General features: G+C 38.3%; 4 protein-coding genes across 11 annotated transcripts in view; 3 read left to right on the forward strand and 1 right to left on the reverse strand.

Moving 5' to 3' along the window:
- The window catches only part of LOC134223222 (axin), a 105,873-nt gene extending 99,714 nt beyond the window's left edge, over positions 1–6,159 (forward strand). For all 7 annotated transcript variants that reach the window (XM_062702365.1, XM_062702364.1, XM_062702361.1 and 4 more), the window contains exons 6-10: positions 2,382–2,504; positions 2,567–2,789; positions 2,856–3,153; positions 3,214–3,447; positions 3,573–6,159. In XM_062702365.1, the coding sequence (XP_062558349.1) occupies positions 2,382–2,504; positions 2,567–2,789; positions 2,856–3,153; positions 3,214–3,447; positions 3,573–3,699 (1,005 nt within the window). In that variant the 3' untranslated portion in view covers positions 3,700–6,159. The remainder of the gene's footprint in view (positions 1–2,381; positions 2,505–2,566; positions 2,790–2,855; positions 3,154–3,213; positions 3,448–3,572) is intronic.
- A 5,736-nt stretch (positions 6,160–11,895) lies between these two features.
- LOC134226057 (large ribosomal subunit protein eL32) lies at positions 11,896–13,489 on the forward strand. Of its 2 annotated transcripts, none has more exons than XM_062706569.1 (3): positions 11,896–12,045; positions 12,395–12,495; positions 13,043–13,489. In XM_062706569.1, the coding sequence occupies exons 2-3, from the start codon at positions 12,403–12,405 to the stop codon at positions 13,352–13,354; spliced, it is 405 nt and encodes a 134-aa protein (XP_062562553.1). In that variant the 5' UTR covers positions 11,896–12,045; positions 12,395–12,402; the 3' UTR covers positions 13,355–13,489. The 2 variants fall into 2 exon arrangements, with proteins under 2 accessions (XP_062562553.1, XP_062562554.1); XM_062706570.1 differs by having other exon boundaries at positions 11,917–12,045; positions 12,398–12,495.
- Positions 13,490–14,271: 782 nt separating this feature from the next.
- On the reverse strand, positions 14,272–15,604 carry LOC134226055 (cytoplasmic 60S subunit biogenesis factor ZNF622). The gene is made up of 2 exons (XM_062706567.1): positions 14,727–15,604; positions 14,272–14,661 (listed from the first exon to the last, which is right to left on the reverse strand). Exons 1-2 carry the CDS (start codon positions 15,501–15,503, stop codon positions 14,308–14,310), a joined length of 1,131 nt encoding a protein of 376 aa, XP_062562551.1. The 5' UTR covers positions 15,504–15,604; the 3' UTR covers positions 14,272–14,307.
- Positions 15,605–23,996: 8,392 nt separating this feature from the next.
- Positions 23,997–24,888, forward strand: LOC134227689 (DNA-directed RNA polymerase II subunit RPB7). The gene is made up of 3 exons (XM_062709346.1): positions 23,997–24,156; positions 24,222–24,680; positions 24,737–24,888. The coding sequence occupies exons 1-3, from the start codon at positions 24,145–24,147 to the stop codon at positions 24,785–24,787; spliced, it is 522 nt and encodes a 173-aa protein (XP_062565330.1). The 5' UTR covers positions 23,997–24,144; the 3' UTR covers positions 24,788–24,888.
- Positions 24,889–25,290: the final 402 nt, after the last annotated feature.

Raw genomic sequence — 25,290 nt, forward strand, 5'->3', positions numbered from 1 at the left:
GCCAGGTTAGATTTCGGTCGACTTCTTTTATTTCTTTATTGAGGCTTCTTCGCCATGAGCCTCTGGGTCTGCCTCTGCTGCGATGTCCTGCTGGGTTCCAGTCTAATGCTTGCTTACAGATTTCGTTTCCGCCCTACGTAGAGTGTGGCCGACCCAGCCCCACTTCCGATCCCGAATTTCTGTTGTTATCGGCCTCTGGTGACAACGACGATGGAGCTCGTTGTTTGAGATCCAGTTGTGAGGCCACCAGGCCCGAATTATATACCGCAGGCATCTGTTAATGAACACCTGCAGCCGTTGAGTGTTCTCCACTGATACACACCATGTTTCGCTAGCGTATAACAGCACAGATTTCACGTTAGAGTTGAAAATTCGTATTTTGGTGCGTTCACTTATCTGCCTGTTTTTCCAGATATTTCTTAAACTCGCAACTGATTTTAGCACTTCCACTTAATCTTCTTTATTCAACTCCTTTGTTTGAATTGAGGTGAGTTAAAAATTACGGCACAGTTCGATTGTTTTCTGAAGCGTAAGATCGTCGTTGAGTAACTGGGGCACGATTTTAGTGAATCGCGTTCCAACTATTATTTTATCTGTGACAAGCGAATCGTGCAAAACACTGAACGCACACTTCTTCGCCTGTTCACGAACACGGGTGACGAAAACGTCAAAAGCTTCTTCTTCTTCTTTCTGCATAATTTTGTTGAAGTGATATCGCTTGACGTTGTACACGATTTTGGCGTGAAATATTCATTGAATTTTTGCACTATCACGTCTATGTCATCTTCTTGATCGGCCCGCAGTCCGAAACTGTCGAAAATTCTAACACAATCAACGCCGATCGCACTGAGTAGCGTTGCTGCTTGAATTGGACTTGGTTTTGCATCCAACTGTGTAGCAACAGAAAACCATTTGAACTGACGATACCAGCTTCGCCGTTTCGCCATATTGTCACCCAACACCAATGGCTTTGGCGGTTTCAGGCCGGCCGCACTGTCCGCCATCTTGCCAAGTGCTCCGAATATTTTTTTTCACGCTAATTTAAGGATATTACATTCTCTCCACGTTGTCCTTCCGGAAAGACATCCGGCACTTATCGAGCTCGCGTAGTGGAAACTTTGTCGCGATCATAAACACATATTTGACTAAATTCGACCGAATTTTCGCGCTGCTTGAAATTTGCTTCTGATACCATGTGAGACTGCCGTTGCCTTATTGGAACCCCATCCATAGTAACAATATGTCTGCTTCTTCTTATTCTTTAAGCACTTCCACAGTTATTAAAAGCGAGGTTTTTAAGTCAGGTTACCATTTTTGCATTGGTATATTATGAGGCTAACACGATGATACTTTTATGCCCAGGGAAGTCGACAATCCGAAAATTGCCTAGACCGGACCGGGAATCGAACCCAGCCACCTTCAGCATGGTCTTGCTTTGTAGCCGCGCGTCTTACCGCACGGCTAAGGAGGGCCCCTTAACAATATGTCTGCTAGAAGGTTTCAAATAAGAAGCTCTCGGCTTATGTGGGAAAATTATAAGCTGAGTTTTGGAAGCATTCGGGGAAATTTTACATTTTTGCAAGTATGTAGTGAAGAAAACATCCAAACTTTTTTGCAATCTACTACAAATGACACGAAGGCTTCGCCATTTGGCTGAGAGGCCCGTGTCATCTACAAACAAAGATTTTTGACACCCTGGTGGTAAACCAGGTAAGTCGGAAGCCTCCTTTCAAGAGGCTCGGAAGCCTCCTTTCAAGAGGCTCGGAAGCCTCCTTTCAAGAGGCTCGGAAGCCTCCTTTCAAGAGGCTCGGAAGCCTCCTTTCAAGAGGCTCAAGCCTCCTTTCAAGAGGCTCAGAAGCCTCCTTTCAAGAGGCTCAGAAGCCTCCTTTCAAGAGGCTCAGAAGCCTCCTTTCAAGAGGCTCAGAAGCCTCCTTTCAAGAGGCTCAGAAGCCTCCTTTCAAGAGGCTCGGAAGCCTCCTTTCAAGAGGCTCGGAAGCCTCCTTTCAAGAGGCTCGGAAGCCTCATTTCAAGAGGCTCGGAAGCCTCCTTTCAAGAGGCTCGGAAGCCTCCTTTCAAGAGGCTCGGAAGCCTCCTTTCAAGAGGCTCGGAAGCCTCCTTCCAAGAGGCTCGGAAGCCTCCTTTCAAGAGTTTGCTTATTGAAGTCCTAGGGCGATAACTAGAAGCTTCAGCTGGATTTTTGTCCGGCTTCATAATTGGAACAAATGTGGCGTTTTTCCATTAATCTGGGAAGTATGCCAATTGAAAACATTTGTTATTTAAGTTCGATAAAGCAAATCGTATTCTTCATGCCCGTTATAAAACCAAAACTTGTGACTCGCGATGCTTAATCATACCGCATAACTTTTTTTTCTGCTTTCCAGATTATCCCTCGAACTCAAAAACATTTTCAGAAACCGTTACCTCAGGACCAATTTGCAGCTGTTCTGATCAGCAGGCTGCAGGAGGTGCAGAACCAACAGCTTTTCAATAAAAAAATACAAGAGGTAAACGATTCTCAACTCCAAACACAGCCTTTTCGATCCAACATTAACTTTGATTTGTTTAGGATAAGCAGTCCGACAAATCGCAAAGCAATAAATCCTTCGCCGATGCCATCCGACAGAAGCTACAGGTGGAGGATGATAGCGACCAGGACATCCTCGATAAGCACGTAATGAGGGTATGGTCAGACCAGACGCCCAACCGGTCACCCGGCTCGATGTCGCCTTGTCCGAACATAAGCCGAGCGCGACGTCACGAGTTGGTCGGTTTCGGTGGTGGTTCAATGAGTAAGTTACAATGATTAAGTAGTTCCTATTTAGCTGTGCACGTGTACTAATCGTTTCATATTTTAGGCGCACAATCGTCGATGCGGCACTCGAAGTCTATGCCCGAGGGACACCCAATGGGTATGATGGGACCCCCGGCACAACCTCGGAAACTTAACACCAAGTGGCCTTCGATGAACACCGACAGTGGAATCAGCTTACTCTCAACGGACACGCTCACCAAGTCCATTCATGCGGATATGCAAAGTGCTAGTACGAGTAGTTCACGGCCTTTGTCGCGAACAATGCATGCCGACATGTCTCTTGCAAATACTGCAACCCTGTTGCAAGAAACCAGCCGGCGTTTGGACGACGAACCTCGAAGGTTCGCTCTCACTTTTTTCCTACCTTATGCAAATTTTGCTAAAAAATGTCCACTTTCCAGATCCAAACGGTATCAGCTACCGCTGCCGCCGCCGCCGTTGCCACCACCTGCCACCTCAGCTACATTAGTGCCACCGCCGATACCTGCCAAACCATCAATCGCCCCGACCGAGTTCACCGTTGTCGTGTACTCGTTCTGCGACGAGGATGTACCATACCGGATAAAGATCCCTGGATCGGTGCCGCCGACGCTCAAGCAATTCAAGGATAACCTTCCGAAGAAGGGCAACTATCGGTAAGTGGAAACTACCTCTTATGAATCCTACAGATAAAATACACGTAATAATAGTCTGTGTGTTTCAAATTCCTTACCAGTCAGTTTGCTGCACAATTCACATAATGTCTTGATCTTTTCCGTAGATTCTTCTTCAAAACCCGTTGCGACGATCTGGACAGCCCGGTGATTCAGGAGGAAATCAATAGCGACAGCGAAATGTTGCCCCTATTCGAGGGCAAAGTGATGGGAACGGTAAAACCGTTAGAGTGAACCAGCCTTGCCGCTCCCGTTCGATGTCGATAGTCGTAAATTGATACCCGAAGTCTACCATAGGTACTGGTTGCAATTATGAAGTGAACGCTCGTCTGGGGAATATTAGATTCTCTTCTAATAGGCTGTGTATCATAGAACAGAGATATGATCACACACCTCCGCTTTTTGGATCACCCCAAGTCGGCTAGATTCGCTACCTGTTCGATAATTGGATCAGTTTCCAAAGAAAACAGTTCCGATAGCGTTTTCTAGCGGAGACGCGATTTCGACGAAAATAGAAACCACTTGTTGCACATTTTTAGGAATAAAAATAAGGAATGCAGTGGGACATAATCTATTAACTTTTAAAACGAAACTGCCATACCTTGTCGGCTCAATTTGCAGCATTATAGATTTTTGTGAGCAATATTTGACTTTCGGTCGGGTTCGTTTTTTTTTTTCGCAATCGGCATCAATCTCTTAAGTTATCAATTAGGAACAAAAAATCTTACGTTTTGGTGAATCAAAATATCGTTCTTTTATTTTAAAGCAGATTTTTATTTTGTTTCGGTTCATAGTCTATTTTTGGCAGTAGGACGTAACATCGTAACTTCAAAAGTGCCTTTTACGAAACGTGTAAACATTAAAAAAATGTTTCGTCTGTCTCCGGGAAATTATGAGGGTGTTCATAATTTCAGCTTAATAAAGCAAAACCATTGTAATTGTAAATAAGTTAAAATTATCTCTCCACAAATTGTTGCGACCCATAAACCGGTCATAGTAGTAAAAATGACCTACTTCATACTATGGACAGATTCATGATAATGATTACCAGTGCAATTATCTGGACATGAGATCCACCTTATTTAATGGTGAATGCTTCATGAGCCTGTTCTTAGTATTTGAGCAATTGCCATATGCGGTTAGAAATACAATAGTAATAGCAATATGTAAAACACTGTCAGCGGCAACCGAATAACAAAAAAATCAAAGAGAATTGAAGTCTTCGCAGTATTTTTTCTGTAATTTAGTTATGGTAGATCTTGTTTTAATAGATATGCTAGAAAACGGATGAGAAATGTTTCAGTGTTGTTTTCTCCAAATAGAGTAAACATTTTATTTATTGAACAAATTATTTCTTCCCAAGTTAGATAAAACTATGTCTTAGGGTGGTGAAAAGTCGACAATGCTTTGTATAATTTCTGTACAGTCAATAAACTTGCCGGCTTAGAGCAGGATATGTTTTATTTTTGAAGCTTCCAATTTTATATTTGTTTTCCTTATAATTTTCAACTCGACTAATCTAAAATGACTATATTGAAATGCCTGTTTAACTGAGATATGCGGACTTAGTCCTCTTCCATTTGATTCTTATCTATTTTTATATAACGCCCTATGCCCACGTAGCTCCTTTCCTACGCAGATGTGCATCAGCGCTGCGTTACCTCGTTTTCCCGATACCTTCGCCGCGTTCAAAAAACGTTACGTGGTCATATAGAGCCAAAAATTCTTAATATCTTTTTAGATAACCTGCAACTCCATTACTTGAAATTTATCTTTTATAGCCAGAAAATTGCTTAAAAATCTATCTCAAATCCAGAAATATGGCTGTTTAAAAATTTTCGAATGATCTGGCTTGCAGATTAATATTTATTTTAGGGGCAAGCCAGAGTAAACGCGACGAGCGATGCGACGCGACTCACGTAAAAGAATAACAATCATTATCAGCAAGCTGTCAAATTGCACTGTCGCGTCGCGTCGCATCGCACGTCGCGTTTACTCTGGCTTGCCCCTTATACTAACGACACACTGGTGGTATACGTTGTACCATAGGTGTGTCCCCTTGTACCATGCTGGTACAACGTGCGGAAAACCATGGTACAATAAGTACTAGGGTACATAACCGTGGTATACCACGGTCCTTGTACCACAAGTGTGTCTTTAATATTACAGGCATCGAATTGTTTTTGGTGGATATCTAGGTTTTATTTGCAAATTACATAACGTCAAAATGAACAATTAACAACCCCCATCTACCAACTCGTAACGTTTTGTATGAAAGATATGGTCCACTACGCATTGACAGACTCCCCCACCCTTGCACACCGTGAATTTTTATGTAATTTGTGAATAGGCATTTATTTAAAAGCTATTGAAATAAAAACAATTGTAAACGATGATTTGCCACATGCGTTATCTGCCGACTCATCATATCGCGTAGTCCTATTTACCCTGGACGCATTGGCCGAGTCCGCATCTCTAAGCTTTTTTTTGTAAAATACAGGACCTCAAAAGCTGCATACAGGATTTAATTGCGACGAACCTTTTCAATATGTTTACAAATTTGAAAGATTTTTTTTTGTTCTTCAACCTTAACAACAAAATGTCGAAAAATATTCGAAAATAAATAAAACATATATTTAGAGAGCCACATATAGTGAAAGAAAAAGGAAATTCAAAATAAATTAATAAAAACAATATTATTGTCTTCAATATTTGTGTAGTTCGTATCACCAGCATTATGTCGATAATCCGTGCTGCGCAGCGATGCCAGATTGCTTCAACATCAATTCCGGGGTCCGATCGTTTACCGCCCACCTTCAGAAAACAATGTGCTTCATCACTGCAATTTCATTTTTTATCGATCTGGGCCAATCGCTTCCAGTCGCCCTGAACATTGAGCACCCTCAGGTCCTCTTCAACTGCAAAAAGCCATCGTGTACGCGGCCTTCCACGAAGCCTGCGGCCTCTTGCGGGTTCTCTATTAAATATTATCTTCGCTTGACGTTCTTCCGGCATACGAACAACGTGACCAGCCCACCGTAGTCTGCCGAGTTGTCACGAGTTGTACCAGGTGTATAAAGGGCTGGATATTATTAAGCTTGTACAACATACAAGTACAACTCGTGATTCATGCGACGCCGCCAGGTACCGTTCTCCTGTTTACCGCCGAGTATTGTCCGCAGCACCTTACGCTCAAACACTCCGAAAGCTCTCCGATCAGCCTACTTTAACGTCCAGTGGCGTAGCCAGAAAATTGGTCTGGGGGGGGGGGGGGTTTCCGAACATTTTTTTCGAAAAAAAAATTTCTTCTAATATTGTTGTCTCTGGGGGGGGGGCCAACTAACATTTAATGTCAATGTAAATGTTATTTCAACTCGTCTATACGGCTTCAAGCTGCATATGTGTGCTATATGATCAAGAACTTCTATTCAATGCTTTTACCAGCAAATCTGGCGAATCTATTCAGCTGTTTTGACGTGTCTGCACAACTACTTTACAGCATGTTACACAATTTTTTCTCAATCTTTGCTAAACCATTTAGTAATATAATTCGCTTCAATGGCGCTTATTCAGATTTTTTGAATCTGTTAAATAAGTTTTATACAGCCATTGAATTCAATTTGATTAAATATTATTTGAGAGGAGAGTAAATTTCGGAAGTTTATTCAATGTCTTTTTTTGTGAAAACTCAAATATCAATTTTGTTGCTACGTAGATTCGAACTCCTGATCTCCTGATTCAATGGCCGCTGCTCTGTCATCACTGTCACTTTGACATATGTAAATAACAAAGAAAATTATGGATGTGCTTCTTCGCATACCCTATAGGTTGTTTTACTAACGCTATTTTCAGATTCATGCTGTATAAACGTTAGAAAGAGGCCTACATGCTGCTTTCAGCACATAAGTTTAATAATTATGCTTTCAGCATTATTCCAACCATTATTCAAACATCTATCAGCATGTTCTGTTGCCTAACTTTTATGCATCATCAATCGCTGAAATTGTTTTTAGGCAACATTTTCTCGATCTGTGTAGATGCTACTCTGCTGCTAATCGTTTAACAGTAGCCGTCAACAGAAATATCGCTTCTAAATGGCTTGTTTTCTTACGCTACTGCTAGCATTAATGACAGCGCTTTGTCAGTTGCTATAAGAGCAGGTGAATACCATTGTAGCTGCATTACAGAAATCAATAGCTCATACACAGCTCCGGCAACAAAAATCAAATGTAAACATTGCGGTTTTGACGTTCCATACTGATAAGCTATTAAAAGAAGCAATATAAGGTTTACTTAAACGTTGTGTAATCTTCAAAGATACAGAAGTTGCCTTAAAGCTTCGTTAGTTCATTTATAGCGCCATTACGCTATATTGTTAGTGCTATAACAACAGCGAAAACGTTTTCATTGTGAATGTTACTCATCGTAATGTGGGAAGTTGCTAACAAGCAACTCAGTTACATACATGAGCTCTTAACCGATAAGCTTTGTTGCTAATTCAGACAGAGCTGTTTTATGACTATATGAAAGCTGCATAAACGATAAAAGATTAAATATATTCGGCACACTGACTAGCTGATAGATATTTGGGTAATAGTCGAGTTGAAGTTTAAGGGATTATTTGCAGAGGCTTTTCTTTTATTCAGCATTGGCTGCTTTTATTCAAATATTATACAGCCAAAGGCTAGAAGTTGAAGCTTTTAGCACCAAAATTGTTAGTTGGGGGGTTTATGTCCAAAACCACCCCCGTGGCTACGCCACTGTTAACGTCCATGTCTCTCAAGCCACCGGAAGAATCAGAGTAGTATACAGCGCGAGTTTTGTTTTCGTTTGCAGACTACAGGACTTAAGCTGGTTACGAAGTCCGTAATAAGCCCTATTTGCAGCTGCAATACACCTTTTCACCTCGCGCTTAACATCATTATCGCATGTCACTAATGTTCCAAGATACACAAATTCTTCTACCACTTCAAATTTTTCACCATCCAGCACCATTTCGCTACCACCACCACTAATGAACCCACGTTGATTACCAGCGACCATGTACTTCGTTTTGCTGGTATTGATCGTGAGTCCAATCCTCGCTGTCTCCCTCTTAAAAGGCACAAAAGCCTCTTCAACGGCACGGCGATCAATTCCGATAATATCGATATCGTCCGCAAATCTCAGGAGCATATGCGATCTTGTGATAATGGTACCGCTTCTTTGCACACCAGCTCTACTAATCGCTCCCTCGAGCGAAATCAATAAACAGATGATGTGTCTGCAAGTTGTACTCCCGGAATTTATCAAGGATTTGTCTCAGGGTAAACATTTGATCCATCGTTGATCGGGCCTCACGAAAACCTGCTTGGTATTCGCCGACGAAGGACTCTTCAAGCGGTCTCAATCTGTTGAACAGAATACGGGACATAATTTTGTACGCCGAATTAAGCAGGGTTATTCCTCGGTAATTAGCGCACTCCAGTCTGTGAGCGGGCTTGATAGTCATATGGATACTGCTTCTGCCTCATACGCAGGAGGTCGTGGGTTCAATCCCAGGTCCGCTCCATTCTCCTACTATGTATCTTTCTCTATATTTCTCATGTTGTAGCAATCGCTAGAACTAGAAATGGACTTCCATACCGTTTCCATCTCCATTTCCTATACCTTCAACTTGAATATTCTAACAGTAATTTGCTAGAATTGGAAATGAACTATGAAGCGCGTTTTCAAACATCCAATTAGAAATTCCATCAGTTGCCTTCTCCTATCTATCACATTAGCAGCTCGTTAACCAAGACGGACCTCTGCCTCTCGAACCTAACCCAAAAATTCTAACAAATTCCGCATGAACTCGTGGCAAGTGCAGAGGTATATTCGGCTTGCAGTGGGCGATTGATTGCATCATCATTTCCTTCCCTTCCCTACATTGACTTGCATTCTGACGTGGCAGGCGCCAGTCCAGTACTTGTACATTGAAGATGTGTGCTAGACCCAAGCAAACATCTGTTGGTTCCCTGTGCAAGAACAGCTGATCTGGTCATAATGGAGTAGCAACTACGAGCAGTCAATCAAGCTCAAGCTCAAGGTAATTGGCGCACTTCACCCAACAAACAACGACAAGCTACAAATAAGCATCTAAGTTGAATTATTGTTTATTTGTAATCTTTATAGCTGAATAAAATGGATGCTGAATAATTCGCTAGACAGATTTCATCTCAGCATTTAATCCAACAAATATTCGACTTGGCCTATTTATTTGTTTACCACCTTTATTTGAGGTCGAACTAACGCTTTAATTTTATCACATTTCAGCACATTGAGGAAGTTTATCAATGTGCTGAACTAATGATTTTCAAAATTCTCTGTTCGACTAAGCTGTAATGCTCTAATGGTGGTCGAATTGATTTTGAATAGTAGATTAATAAGCAAGCATTAGACATCCTTCTTAACCGTTGGCCTTCTTAACCATTGGATTTCACCTTTGCTGGATCTATCGCACAGTGGAAGAAAACATTATAATAGTTTATGCTTTTTCCGTTTGAAAGAAAATCGCCATGGCTTGAATTGATGATATTTGTATAGGAAAATAATAATTCATTTTCAAGACATTGTTGGATTCATTGTCAAGAACACTCAGGCTTTTTATATTCGTGGGCAATACATAATTGCTTCGTGATACATAATTAATTCCTGATCTAGGTATAAAGCTGTTGGAGATTATAACGAACAAAATTGGAGCAATGAAGAAAATTCATGCAGTTGTTGTAAAGTTGTGCGGAAGTGAACACAAACAAATTCATAAAAAATCGACCATATTGCATGTCTGTTACAGATTTTCTATGTACTGTAGTTGTTTTTCTAAATGTAAATAAATGTCGATATGTGTACATAGTTATTTTCTCGCTACAGAGATTCAGAGCAAGGTCGAACATAAATCCATTACATTTTCATAAACCCCATCATTGAAGACGAATTTTATTTTATCGTTCTGACATTATTTTTTATATTTTTTCCAGTGTTGAATGGTTATAACTGGCTGAACAATGGTTGAAATAAAAATCTTGTACAGTTATTACCAACTGTAGTTTGACAGATTGACTTGTTGATTAAGAGTCCAATTATGATTCGTATTCAGCCATACGATTATTTATGTTTTGCATTGAGTAAGCCATAACTTACAAATCAAGGATGGCGCGGATGGCAACATTACCGGCGGATGATCAAATGTCAGCAGTTCGAGACCCGATTTAGATAAATTTTAAAATGATTATATGAAAATAGCAATTGCAATACGTTCAATGGAGATCTTGATGATGTTACTCTCAATTATTATTACGTTATTATTTTCGAAGATTTTACATGTAGCTGAATTAAGGCTCAGTAAAATACTTATTAAAGGTTTAACGAATAAGGTAATAAAGTTGTTTTTCAAAATGAGATGTTGTAGCTGTATAACTTCTCCAAAATTGTGTGAACAATGCCTGAACAGAAGTTGCGATAAGAAATAGTACAGACATAATTCAACATAGTGCTGAACTGAATCATCACACTGATGCTAGTTAAACTAGTGAATGTTTGTTGGGGGGCCCAACCAGCGGTGGCCCAACTAAAAAGTGACCCAAGTATTAAAATCCCAACCAGCGAATCCCGACTGTACAATGCAAATGAACATAATATTGTGCATTTAGACCAAAACTGTTTTTATGACGCTGATGAACTGGCAGCAAGAAAAGATATTTTAGTTACTAGATAAAGATTGTCGCTGTCGTCGCTGTCCGGAACATCTTTTGCTGGCGAGGATAGGGGAGCTAAATGTGGCTAAATGTCAAAGAAGGAAAATCCATACGATTTGACAGCTTGATACACAACATGTTCCGGACAGCAGAACAAAGGGAACCGAAGCGATAATCTTTATCTAGTAACTAAAATATCTTTTGCAGCAAGGCCCACTTCCGACAAGATTCACACGGAAAATAAAATGAATATGCAGCACTGCACGGTGATATCTGTCACAAAATCGAGCTTGTTTTGTCACTGACAATGTCGCTGGCACCAAATTGAAGTTCGGAAGTCGATTCCCACACTTCCGAACGTTCTTCCGACAATGTGTTGGTAGCAAATTCAAATTTTGTTCTGACGTTCATGATGTCGGAAGTAAGTTCGGAAGTCGGAATACAATTTAGTGCTGGCCACACAATACCATTCATGTACAAAACTATACTTTTACTTGCCATTGTAAAACAAATTGTTTATTCGACAAAACTTTTCGTACAATCTTTTTAATTACAATCGCAATACCTTTCAATCCGCAACGATAACAATGTTCATTATGGCTCAGATTCTGACATCTCTCAATGCTCGTCTCAATGTTCGATTGACTTTCGCATATCTCTGAATATAGGATCCCTACTTTTCACTGTGTTTTTCAGTGTATCCAGGTGTACCAACATTGACAGGCCAATTCCCGTGAACTGTCAAAATTCAACAATTTTGACAACTGGAGCTGTCATCGATTTCTCTGCCATCGCCGGACCTTCTTTTTGGTTGTTCCTTTCGTATTGAACGATCAGCCGCGTGTTGTACTCTGATCAAAATGTGAGTTATTTTCTTGTTTTTTGCGGTGAAAATATAGAAAAAGTTATTAAAGTTTAGCGCTAGATTGTTGTTTGTAGCGCTTAGTTTGAAAAATTGGTTTTAGATATGTTAAAAAGTTAAATTTGTTGAAAATGGACATTGTTTACTACTAGTTTCATACCATACCAGAGATTTATGCGACAAAATTCCATTAAGTTTAACAAACTAATGAAAAGTTCTAGTGATTGATATGAAAAGTATTCCTCATTGAGTAAAGCAATGCCATTGTTTCTTTAATTTTAAAAGCAAAAGAATTATTTTGTGTTCTGGAAATGTATTCAATTCTAACCTCAATTTCACTTTTCCACAGAAGCAACAATGGCCCTGCGTCCAGCTTATAAACCCAAAATCGTCAAGAAGCGGACGAAGAAGTTTATCCGTCATCAATCGGACCGATATGACAAGCTTGCCGTAAGTATGCCTAACAATATTCAGTTGATTTCCATTGCTTTTCAGTCCAATTTGTTTATACATATCGACTGTGTTTATATCGTAAGATTACAGGGCTGGTGACGTACAGTCTTTATTGTGATTTTTTACAAAGTTATAAGTTCATTACCTTAAGATCTATAAAAGAGATTTTATGAATCTCCTTTTCAGGCCCATCCAAGACGTCCTGTCAATTTGGTTCAATTTGAACCATTTAACCTCTAGGAAAGATTGATAATAATTATTGATAAAATAAATCCTTGCTTTTTTGTTGAATGTTGTAAAATACGTGAACAAATTATGCATGAATTAATTAAGTATTTCGCTCGAATCAGTAAAAACCCAACGAAGCGACGTAACTAAAAAAATATTAGCGAAAGTCCATTGTAGTTTAGTTTTCATTATTGAATTTCACACAGATCAAATCAACATAATAATTTAAAAAATACATTATTGTTTTAATATTTTATTTTTTGGAGTCTTACAAAATCCGGTTAATTTTAATCGATTGTTTACTTTCCACCTACAGCCCAACTGGCGCAAGCCGAAAGGTATTGATAACCGAGTGCGTCGCCGCTTCAAGGGTCAGTACCTGATGCCAAATATTGGTTACGGATCAAACAAGCGTACCCGCCACATGCTGCCGAACGGATTCAAGAAGTTCTTGGTGCACAACGTCCGCGAGCTGGAGGTCCTGATGATGCAGAACCGCGTCTACTGTGCCGAGATTGCTCACGCCGTGTCGTCCAAGAAGCGTAAGCTGATTGTCGAGCGCGCGAAGCAGCTGGCCATCGCCGTGACGAACCCGAACGGCCGCCTGCGCTCGCAGGAGAACGAGTAAGCTTTGTGGTGTTGGATATGTTTTCCAATGTTGAGAGTTTATTTGTGATTTAAAAGCCGAAAATGGGTGCCCAACAGTAATTAAAATGTTGGGGTTTTGAGTATGTAAGCGATAAATAAGAGATACAAAAATCCAGTTATTTAAGCTTATGATTACTTGGAAAGAAATTCGACTATTTTTGGATTATATACCTAAGTTTACTAGAAAGAATGGCTGAATTTCATTTGGATTTGTTCGAGTGTAAAGTCTTTAAGGCTCTTCTTCAATGGGTCTATGTTTGAAGTTTTACAACTCAACTTCTCCGCAACTGTTCTATTAGCCTTTTGCAACATTAAATAAAATACACATTACATAAAATACACATACACATAAACAACAACATTTTAACATTTGACGTAGAATAAGGATATTTATTTTCAATTTTTTGATTTTCTTAGGCGACTATCTTTTATATCTAAATATTTATCTAAGGCGACTATCTTTTACTTGTCTTATGAGGCTTAAGAACAATTTGTCATGAGGCACACTATAGCGGGGCGAATTTCAGTCCAGTCAGATGTCTAGCTAGCAATCAAACCCTTTGTTTTACAAAAAAATCAGTTCAATACCAAATTTTTAAAACGACTTATCTGCTTTTGTAGACAAAAATTTAAACGTCGATTTGACGATTCTGAAAGCACTCCCACGCAAACTAACACCATCACCATGTAGGTGAAGACGTCTGCTACCTGTTGATGGTGTTGGTTTGCGTGGGAGTGCTATCAGATTTGTCGAATCGACGTTTGAATCTTTGCTCACAAAAACAGATAAATCGTTTAGAAAATTTGATATTGAGTTGTTGAAGAAACCCCCTCGAGTACAAAAAAAAGAATTTTTGGATGATATAAAAACTGAGGATATTGATTTAACAAGATACATACGTCATATTATATTTTATTCAAAAAATTCATTATTTAGAAATTACACTGAACACGGAAGTGCTTCTGCAGTTTGTTTGCCTTGACCCCTATCTGCTGCACCAGTTTGGCTTGCTGCCGTTTCATCACGTGCATATCGCGAGCATTCCGAGCTGCGGCCTCCTGCTGTGTAGACGTCCAACCCAACGCTCGATATTCAGCCAGCACCTTGTGCAAACGTTGTGTTGATTTCTTGACCACGACTGCGCGGTTTGGATTGAGCCGCTGCTTATAGTAGCGCAGAAGCGAACGATGACCGATCGTGGCTCCCGATGGTAGCACCATCTGGAAATCATCGCCATCTAGAGCCTGCGGAGCTTCAAGCTCCTCATCGATGTCCATATCATCATTCTGTAGAGCAACAAAATAGGTTTTAATCACCCAAACTACATGAACATAATAGTTAACCAACTTACATGGTCCGGATAACTGGTACTGTAATCGAAGAAGTCCACATACTCTGCCAGGGCTGCTCCTTCGTGCAGCATCTTGCAGTGTCCCTTCTCCACCATATGATTTCTCACCGCGTCCAACGAGTAGAATGTCCTACCTTTCTCGTTGCACCAGATGCAGATGAAATCTCTACAAATTTTCTCTGCCAGATAGCCCAAAAGCCCCTCCACGTCGATACAGTATTCTGCATCCGGAATAAAGAACGAATGCTTAATGCTCATGTGTTTGATGTTTTTGATTAAATCCTCGCTGTGATTCGTGCAGAAAAGGCAATCATTGTTATCGATGGGATTATCCCATTCTTCCTCCCAACCTTCCTCATCGTCGTCCGCAGCATCCTCGTCCATAGCTTCGTCTTGTGGGACAACGAACTCCTTCTTCGGCTTATTGGACTTCACAGACACTTCATCTGGCTGCGCATTTTCATCCTGTTCCAGAAACACTTTGAGGTTGTCCTTGTGCTTTTTGCTGTCTAGATGATTATCATGGGCATTTTTCGATTTGAACAACTTTTTGCACGCCTTGCAGTACAGCGACTGGTCCTCTTGGGCGGCCGCGTCAGTACTCTTTTGCTGGTTCAATCGCTTCTCGAACTCTTCGATACTTACGGGCGGAAGCTCCGCTATCTTTCGTTTCAAATTATACCGATGCCAATCGGTTTTGTAATGCTCGCGTTGCATTTCTGCGTTCTGGAAGCGAACGCTGCAGTTCAGGCATGTGAAACTTGATGTGTTGGACATTTTTCTGCACTGCTTACAGAATATTATTGAAAATTAAACGTGTTCTGATTCCAAATTGTTGTGAAATCCGAGTGCAAACTACTCGGTGAATGATTGACACAAGCGAATGACATTGACAGACAGAATCTGACGTTTTGTCGATTTTGTACACACCCGTTTCAAATCACTCAGAAACTGAGTGAAATTGTATTGCCGTCTTTTTTTGCCACGGAAATGTTACTCAATTTTCGTAAAAATTGAAACTACTCAAAATTTTAGTATAGTTAAGAAAAAACGATTGTAAATTCAACAAAATATTGGGTTGAACTCAACAAATAATTTTGTTATCTCAGAGCTTACAAACATTTTTGTTGAATTCAACCCAAAATGTTTGTTGATTCAAACACACATGATTGTTATCCGCTTAATTTGACAGATTTGTACATATAGCAAATATTTTAGTTGAATTGACAATCAGTTTTGTCAAAGGGGCCATCCAGAAACCACGTGGTCATATTTTTGAAGATTTTCAACCCCCCCTCCCCCCATGTGGCTTATCGTGGTCATTTGGCAGACCCCCCCTCCCCCCCTATGACCACGTGGTTTTTTTTTCAAGTACCAAAATTTAAAAACATATGTTTAAACCGATCAATTTTGAAGATGGACAATTTCAACTGATTCAAAATCAAACTAAACCCAGCATGGAAATTATAAATTTTCGAACATTTTGATGATGTTATCATGTTGTAATGTGTATCGGGTATTAGGATATCTAGAACTCGTACACCTTCGATGCATCAGGAGGATACAAAAAAATGTGGACTCGTGAATATTTTATAAAAATTTCGAGAAAAAATTGTAATGGTTTAGAAATTTTCCAAAATATCCCTATATTTTCAATTTCTTAAAAAAAAAAATATCAGTGATTTTTGTTTAAATAGTTATAAAGTTCATCACATTCCTAAAAGTATTTGGGACCTTCCGTAGCTCTGGAGGTACTGGAAATTCTTAAGATATATTAACCTCAGCTATTAACCTGAACTCTTACAACAAAAAGTTTATCAGAGAATCACAAAGTTAATATGTAATCTTAGAGATGCAAATAAAACCTCCTACTGTTGTTTCTTTTGAGTAGCATTCCTGTAGAAATTCCAGTTTTGCTTTCAGAATCATCAAATTAGTTTACATTCCAATACTAATAAGTTTTTCTAAGAGCATACAAGTTTTATTCAGAATCTCAAAATTCTCTTCATTATGCCAAGATTCTATGATTCTAATCAGAACCGTAACACAATATCCTTTATATTCCTTTGCCTGAATTATACAGTTTTGGCTTAAAATGCAAGTTTTCATTTTAAATCTACAGTTCTTAATATCTTTGGGTTCCTTTTGGTATTCTAGAATTTATTGTTATATTTTGGTAATTAACCCTTTCAGGACGATGCAAAAAGGATTTAACATACATATTTAGGGTTTTCCACTTGATCTTGCCAAAACTATTATAGGAAGAACTGAAAACTCGTATTTTTTTTCGGGTGTCACAGGCCAAACTGCTCTGAAGTACATATCCTCGAAAGTATCAAAAATTATGTCAAGAAACAAAATGTCCTAAGCTGAGAATTTATCTACAAATATCTATGTTATCATAAGTCCTGAACGATGTATCCGTGTATCGCTAAGCATCCAAGCAGGTTCATTGAGCCGATGCGATTTCATTTGTTACTTTCACAAGCTATTACTTTCACAAGTTAATTTTCCACGGAAAAAATACAAAAATTCCATAAATAAATCAATATTAGAAATAAATAATAACAAAATTTTCCGCGAAATAAAAATTTTGCAATTGTTTATTGCTTATATTGATTTATTCATGAAAATTTTGTATTTTTTCGTTTGATTTCTTTATGGAAAATTCATATTTCATAATTGCAATTTTTGCTTTTACAAATGCTAGATAATTTATTATTGTTTTGTGGAAAATTTTCAACTGTTTATGGAAATTTTGCATTATTTGTTGTAATTCTATATTTATTTAATACTCATACCCTGATTTCTTTATTGGCAATTTCCTATTTTATTATGGAAAATTTCTATTTTTTCTCTATTAAAGAGATTTTCAATCCAGAGCTGGCTCATCTCTCAAAATTTCTAATTCTTCATTGAAATTTTATTTTGATATCGACTCGTGGAAGCCACAATGCCATACTAAAAATATTTTCACGGTCACTCAGATGGTTCTTTCGAATAATTTTCCAAGGAACTTCTATTCCACATCTCAAATATGCTTCATTCAATGGTCCTTTCAGAAGGGACTCATAGAGGAATGAATGTATTATAGACCAATCATTATTTTGGAGTTTGGATCATTTGATTTATCCAATTAACCAACTTATGAATGATGTATGATATAATATCCCAGTGTTCGGAATGATTCAAGCATTTCAACTTAATTTGCATGCTCTTAGAATCGAAATCTTCCCAAGGTTTCGGATATCTGAGTTTCCAGGGTCAGTCAAATTTGAGCTCCCATATTTTTTCTGTAAAGCCAATATCTAGATGAACAATTTTACTGAAGAAAATGGTGGCCTAGCTCTCTTTTGTGATTTTATAGACAATCTAAAACGCTGGGAATATATGACCCATCCATCCTGAAAAGGCCTACATTTATTGCTTGGATTAATTTTAAATTCCAAGATCTTCTAAATTTTCAAGAATAATTATTCTGGAGTTGCAAGGGAAATCCTTCAGAATATTGACAAGCCATTTTTTTCCGAAATTCTGTGGAAGAGTTCCGAAAAATATTCGGTAGAAATTTTGAAGAACTAGAATAATCCGTAGAAGGAAATGCATATTTACGATGAAAATTTCATTAAGCATCAAATTCCGAAGAATTTTCAGTACAAACTAAAAAATAAAATCCAGCTTACTTTTTTACAGAATCTCTAAAGATTTTTTTCAAAATCCAGGGCAACTTTAATTAATCTTCAAAGGAAATTCTTCAAAATTTCCAATGGATTTTTTTTTCGTTTTCCAAAAGAAATTCTTAGACATTTTCAGCAGTTTTTTTTTTAATTTCCAAAAGAAATTATTCGGAATATGCCAAAATATTTCCGATGGAAATTCCTAAGATTGTCCAGTAGAAAATCGAAAAAAGTTCATCTGAAACACCAATAATGAATTTCCCGAGGAAATTCCGATGTTTTTACAAGTGAAAATAACGAGAAAATTGTACTATTGAAGGAATTCCTTAAAAAATTAAATCAAAATTTTAAAGATTTTCTGATGTGAAAATTCCTTAAATTTCTTTATCATTTCCTGTGCATCTTTGCATGGTAAAGATTTAAAGCAATGTTTAGCTGAACCTACAAAGAAATGAAAATGACTTCCCGAAGAAGAATGAATTCCCGATGAAATCTTGAAAGAATTTATGGTACAAATTAAAAAAACAAGAACCTTGAGAATTCTAAAGATTTTTTTTTTGAAAATCCGAAGAATTTTTTGAAGATGATCCATAGACTCTTCCGTGGAAATGGTAAATAATGCCTCGAATGAAAAAATACTTGGAAAATTTTGAAAAATGTGATAGAATTCACAAAGAGCGTAAAAAAGTATTCCGAAAAATTTTTCATTTCAAAATTCCAAATTTGAAAAAAAATTTACGGAACTATAAAAGTGTTTCATGTGGCATTGGCTGTTTAATATCTCTTGGAAATTCAGAAGATTTTTTCTTGAAAAATTTAGAAGTCTTCTTCTTCTATGGCTCTATATTCCAACTGGAAGTTGGTCTGCTTTTCAACTTAGTATATTCTATTAGCATTTCCTCAGTTATAAATTGAAAGCTTTTATATGCCATCCATTGCACGATTATATATCTTGTGTAGCAAGTACGATGGATACACTATACCTAGGGTGTCGAGAATGTTTCCCACCCAAAAACATCTCACCTTTGCTCTCAAGGCTAACTGGAGCCTGAATATTTTCAAGTGCACTCCTTAATGTTCGAAAAACTTCTTTTGGAAATGAGGAAGAATTTCTGGTGAAGGTTCGGAAGAACTTGTCGAAGAAATTCATTAGAATGTAAAAAAAATATGAAAAAAAGAACATTTTTTTCAACCGAAAATTATATGTATTTCCCACGGGACTGTTTTGAATTTTCAGACAGAATTCACATGGAATTTTTTTTCGGAATTTACACTGAAGATGTTTTGTTTTTTTTTTCATTAACAATTTGTAGCAAAATTTCCAAGCAAAATTGTTCAGAGAGAATTGTTCTAAAATCATTCTGAATTCCAGCACTTTATCAGGATTATATAAAGTAATGTCAAAGTTTTTACAGAAAATTTCTTTACTGGATTTGTCCTGGATATCCACAAGAAATTCTTTTGAAGTTTTTTTCTTAAATTATTGTAAAAACATGAATATTTTTAAAATTTGTAGCTGCAGTCCGCTGATGCAAAAGTGTCGGCGGCGTGATGCCAAAAACCATCTGCGGCGGTGGCGCGGCGTGGCGGAATTTTTTTTTTTATTTTCCCATTTTTTCTTACCAAATTTTTGTTGTGGAAATTGAGACTGAATCGCAACCTGTTTTTTCGTTTATTTTTGCCTTTCTCGTATACTAAGTATACGGTAATTGCCTTTCTCGTATACTAAGTATACGGTAAAGGCTATATGATCGCTCCAAAAACAAACTTTTTATAGAAGGCCCGGAGACCCATAGTGTTATATACCAATCGACTCAGTTCGACGAATTGAGGTGATGTCTGTGTGTGTGTGTGTGTGTGTGTGTGTGTGTGTATGTGTGTGTGTGTGTGTGCGCAAAACTACTCAAAAAATGTCACTCATTTTTCGGGCACTTATCCTCAACCGATTTGCTCGCAACAAGTTGCATTCGACGCAGAATCCTGTCCCATTGTTTCCTATTTGAAATTGGCCAGATCAGACTATGGGATCGGATGTTATGGCCAAAATACAAATTCATACGAAAAAATCGCGTAAAAAATGTCACTCATTTTTCGGGCACTTATCTTTAACCGATTTACTCGCAACAAGTTGCATTCGACGCTGAATCCTGTCTCATTGTTTCCTATTTGAAATTGGCCAGATAGGACTATGGGATCGAAAGTTATGGCCAAAATACAAATTCATACAAAAAAATCGCGTAAAAAATGTCACTCATTTTTCGGGCACTTAACTTCAACCGATTTCCTCGCAACAAGTTGCATTGGACGCAGAATCCTGTCCCATTGTTTCCTATTTGAAATTGGCCAGATCGGACTATGGGATCAAAAGTTATGGCTATAATACAAATTCATACGAAAAAATCACGTAAAAAATGTCACTCATTAATCTGGGTTTTTTATGGAAAAATCGCTAAAAAAAATGTCACTCATTTTCCAGGCACTTTTCCTCAATCGATTTGCTCGCATTAAATTGCATTCGAGGCAGAATATCTCATATTTTCTTATTGAAAATTGGCCAGATCGGACTATGGGCTTAGAAGTTATGGTCAAATTACTATTTATTATGAAAAAGAGTTCAAAAAAGCCTAGCTCACTTTTTTGGCACTAAGACCTCATGTATTCCCCAAGCAACACAAGTTCAACAAATCTGGTTGCAGTAACCATATTGTGACTGAATCCGGTCATATATAAGTTACTGTGATTGATGTGCAATATGTATGTGCTTCTCAGGTCGCTCGCAACAGATTGCATTCGACGCAGAATCTTGTACCATTGTTTCCTATAGAAACATGGCCGGATCGTACAATTGGGTCAAAAGTTATGGCGAAATATACTAGTTTTAAAACTACAAAATAAAAAGAAATATATACAATACAGAAAAAAACATGTATATGTATTTGTACTAGTCTACGTCGGTTGACGAAATAAATAAATAAATAAATTTAGATTTTTCCAAACCTTTTGAACGAACGAGAAAGGCACCATCACCGCTAGGTGGATTAATCTGGGTTTTTTATGGAAAAAGGATCTAAGGCTAAGATGGTCAAATAGCGCAGATATACATCGGCGTTACGACCGACGCTGCGTTACCGGTTTTTCTCGATGCACACCTACGTCTTTTTAACGCTGAGTTGAAAAGACGCTACTTGGGCATCGGCCCGAAGATGCGCTTTGCATTCAATGATTAAATAATTAAATTTTAATGATTTGTATCTTTTAGTTGAAGTTGTAAAAACGATACTTGGGCATCGGCCCTAAGATTCCTTTTGCGTTTGATTAAATCATTATATTTTAATGATTTGTATTTTTACACCGCTATTGTTATTCACCAAAAGTTTTTCGTGTAAAAAAAAACCACGTGGTTCGAGAGCAACACCCCCCTCCCCCCATGTGGCTTATCGTGGTCATTTTCCAAACCCCCCCTCCCCCCCTATATGACCACGTGGTTTCTGGACGGCCCCAAATCAACTATTGTTTTTATTGACCGGATATTGTAGGGCCCGTTCACAAATTACATAACACTTTAGGGGGTGGGAGGGTACCTGCAAGACCGTTACGGCCCATACAAATTTCAAAATCCTTTCATACAAAAAACGTTACGAGGGGGTGGGTGGGGGTTGAAAATGGTCAAATTTTGCGTTATGTAATTTGTGAATGAACCCTGTATATATCTTCATCAGGAAATAATAAATGAAATAAAGAGTTATTTTACATATACCTTGTAATTGCGTCACTTTTTCGATGAAAACCATTACATTAAGGCCATTTTTCTAAATAATTAAGGGTGAAAAATACCCATTTCCTCAAAAATTTGTTTTTCTATAATGGGTAAAAAGTACGCCCGAATATGACGTACATGCCTTTTACTCATTAATGAGTAAACGCTGTTTACTCTTTTAATGAGTTGAACTATTTAACTTCAAAATGGGTACTTTTTCACCCATTAAAGAGTACTTTGCTGGCACAGTGTAGACGAATCCAAGTAAAAATAAGAAGAAGACACACGACGGTGTTAACTTTGACAGATCCTACAGCACAGCATAGGAAGATCATTTTAAAACAAGGGCCTCATACGCCTGTCACTGGCGAACAAAGCTCGTGTACTCTGCATCGAAGCTTAGAACCGGTGTTAGGGCGCAATCGTTAATGTGAACATTTTTATATTCGGTTAGTTACTGCAAATAAATTCTTTTTCGAGTCCCTATAATCAAGCAAGTATCTCAAGCATACCACATCGTTATATTGCTGCATGATTGAGTGTTTAATTTTGATAAAATATCGAAAACAAAAGTGTGCATAAAAACTGCCTCGCCATAACAAAAAGGTGGTAGAGAATTAACACTGTTGTTTACAGTTTAGAACCAAATCCAGATGTCGCACATGTTGGGGTAGGGATTCAGTGCTCCGCCTTCTCCCCCTGTTTTAAAATGCTTATAACAGGGGGGGAGTAAGCCTGTCATCCACGAACAAATCAAGCCTACCTAAGATGTATTATCCGGGCCTCGCCGCTTGGGAAAGGCGGGCCACCCCGCTTGGCAAGTGTAACATTTTTCGAACTGGCATCTTGCAGGATATTGGTTAACCTACACTACTGCTGACTAACGAAAAAATTGTGGGATTGTTTATTTACATTTGCTTCATACTACATGCAGAGGAGGCGCGATGCACCGCATATTACCCCCCTGGCTTATAATAAATTCTAGACAAAATGTAATTAAAATCTGATTGAAGTATGATACGAAAAAAGTTCCGAACTAGATACATTTTTGGAAAATATTCAAAAAATTGAGATAAGCTTCCGAATATGTAATTCAGAACTTTTTCCGTACCCTACATTAATCAGATTTTAATTACAATTTCTCTAGAATTTATTATAAGCATTTTAAAATGATCTTCCTATGCTGTGCTGTAGGATCTGTCAAAGTTAACACCGTCGTGTGTCTTCTTCTTATTTTTACTTGGATTCGTCTATTGAGAAAAAATATTTAAATATTTCAAAAAATATTTATTGTCTTCAAAATAGCATAAAATATACAAAAAATAATAATTTATTGTATCGTGGCAAAAGATATTTTAGTCACTAGATAAAGATTGTCGCTGTCGTCGCTGTCCGGAACATCTTTTGCTGGCGAGCATAGGGGAGCTAAATGTCAAAGAAGGAAAATCCATACGATTTGACAGGTATGTACCACACATGTTTCGGACAGCAGAACAAAGGGAACCGAAGCGACAATCTTTATCTAGTAACTAAAATATCTTTTATCGTGGCTCAAATTCTACCAAAAACAAGATTTAAAAAAAAATGTATTTGTTACGCGTTACGCATAGGGGTGGGGGTAGATTTAAATTATGTTACAGATTGTTACGAGGGGTGGGGGGTTCTTAAAAACAACGTTTTTCGCGTTACGTGATATTTGAACAGACCCTTACCGTGCGCGGCGAAAAGCTGGATAGCGGCCTTGGCAAAATTGTTACCCAAAATCATTTTACGATTTTTGAAAATTCTGCATACTTTCAAGTTTCCGTGTAAACCATGCAAACTGCAAAACGCACCGCGAATTTGTCAAAAACAAAATAAAATAATGTCGATTGTCAAACGTCAGTGAGCGTACTTAATTTTTTTGTTAGACGGCGTTGGGATATCAGCTTTGTAATATTTTCTCGTATTTCTATAAATTTTCATACACAGTTTGAAAAGAAGAATGTTCTATCATGTAAGTAGCGATTTTTTGTTCATATTTCAATGATTGATTTAATAAATTCTCCCCAACCACTGTAGATATCGCTTGAGCACGAGATCCTGCTACATCCGCGCTATTTTGGACCGCAGTTGATCGAAACGGTGAAGCAGAAGCTGTATACAGAAGTGGAGGGAACCTGTACCGGCAAATATGGTTTCGTGATAGCCGTTACAACCATTGACGACATCGGATCGGGACTCATCCTGCCTGGGCAGGGTTTCGTAGTGTATCCGGTTAAGTACAAGGCGATCGTCTTCCGGCCGTTCAAAGGCGAAGTGCTGGATGCGGTGGTTACCCAAGTCAACAAAGTGGGTATGTTTGCCCAAATTGGACCGCTGTCGTGCTTCATCTCGCATCATTCCATCCCAGCGGATATGCAGTTCTGCCCTAATGGCAATCCGCCGTGCTACAAATCTAAAGAGGAAGACGTGGTGATTGCACTGGAGGATAAAATCCGATTGAAGATTGTCGGTACCCGAGTGGATGCGACAGGAATTGTAAGCTATTGAATGGTTCACCTGTTACCATATATTAAAAGTAAATTCAATTTCAGTTCGCTATCGGAACGCTTATGGATGATTACCTGGGACTCGCTGGAAGTTAAGATTTTTGTTTAGAAATTTGAATTAAGCCTAATTTTACCTTAATAATTTCTGATTAAGTGTGTATTTGAGAAGATAATAGAACAATATTTTCTACAAGTTTCCATGACGTACAAAACATTTCTGATGAAATAATTTTAAACATTAGCGCAGATTGTGAGGTGGTTAAAGTCGCTCGAAGTTTCTCCCATTCTCCTTCATCCTTTTTGCCTTTCTCGTACAACGAAGTTGTACCGAAAGGCTATCATTTCACTCCGAAAACGAACTTTTATATACCAATGAATTATTGGCAGTGGCTGGTTTTCAACCCGCCGCTGCCACATACAGGCGCTATCGTATATGCGCAAAATAGCCAGCATGAGTTAACAGCCAGTGATGTGTATGGCGAAAGACATCTAACGCTGGTTTTCTCGAAATGAATCGCCTGCTTTGAGCGTGCTTACAGCGGCACACTAGGAGTTAACTTTCTGAAATCAGTATGGCATCTAAGGTTCGATTTCTCAAA

Source organism: Armigeres subalbatus, chromosome 3 (assembly GCF_024139115.2).
Source record: "Armigeres subalbatus isolate Guangzhou_Male chromosome 3, GZ_Asu_2, whole genome shotgun sequence".
Taxonomy (NCBI): Eukaryota; Metazoa; Arthropoda; class Insecta; order Diptera; family Culicidae; genus Armigeres; species Armigeres subalbatus.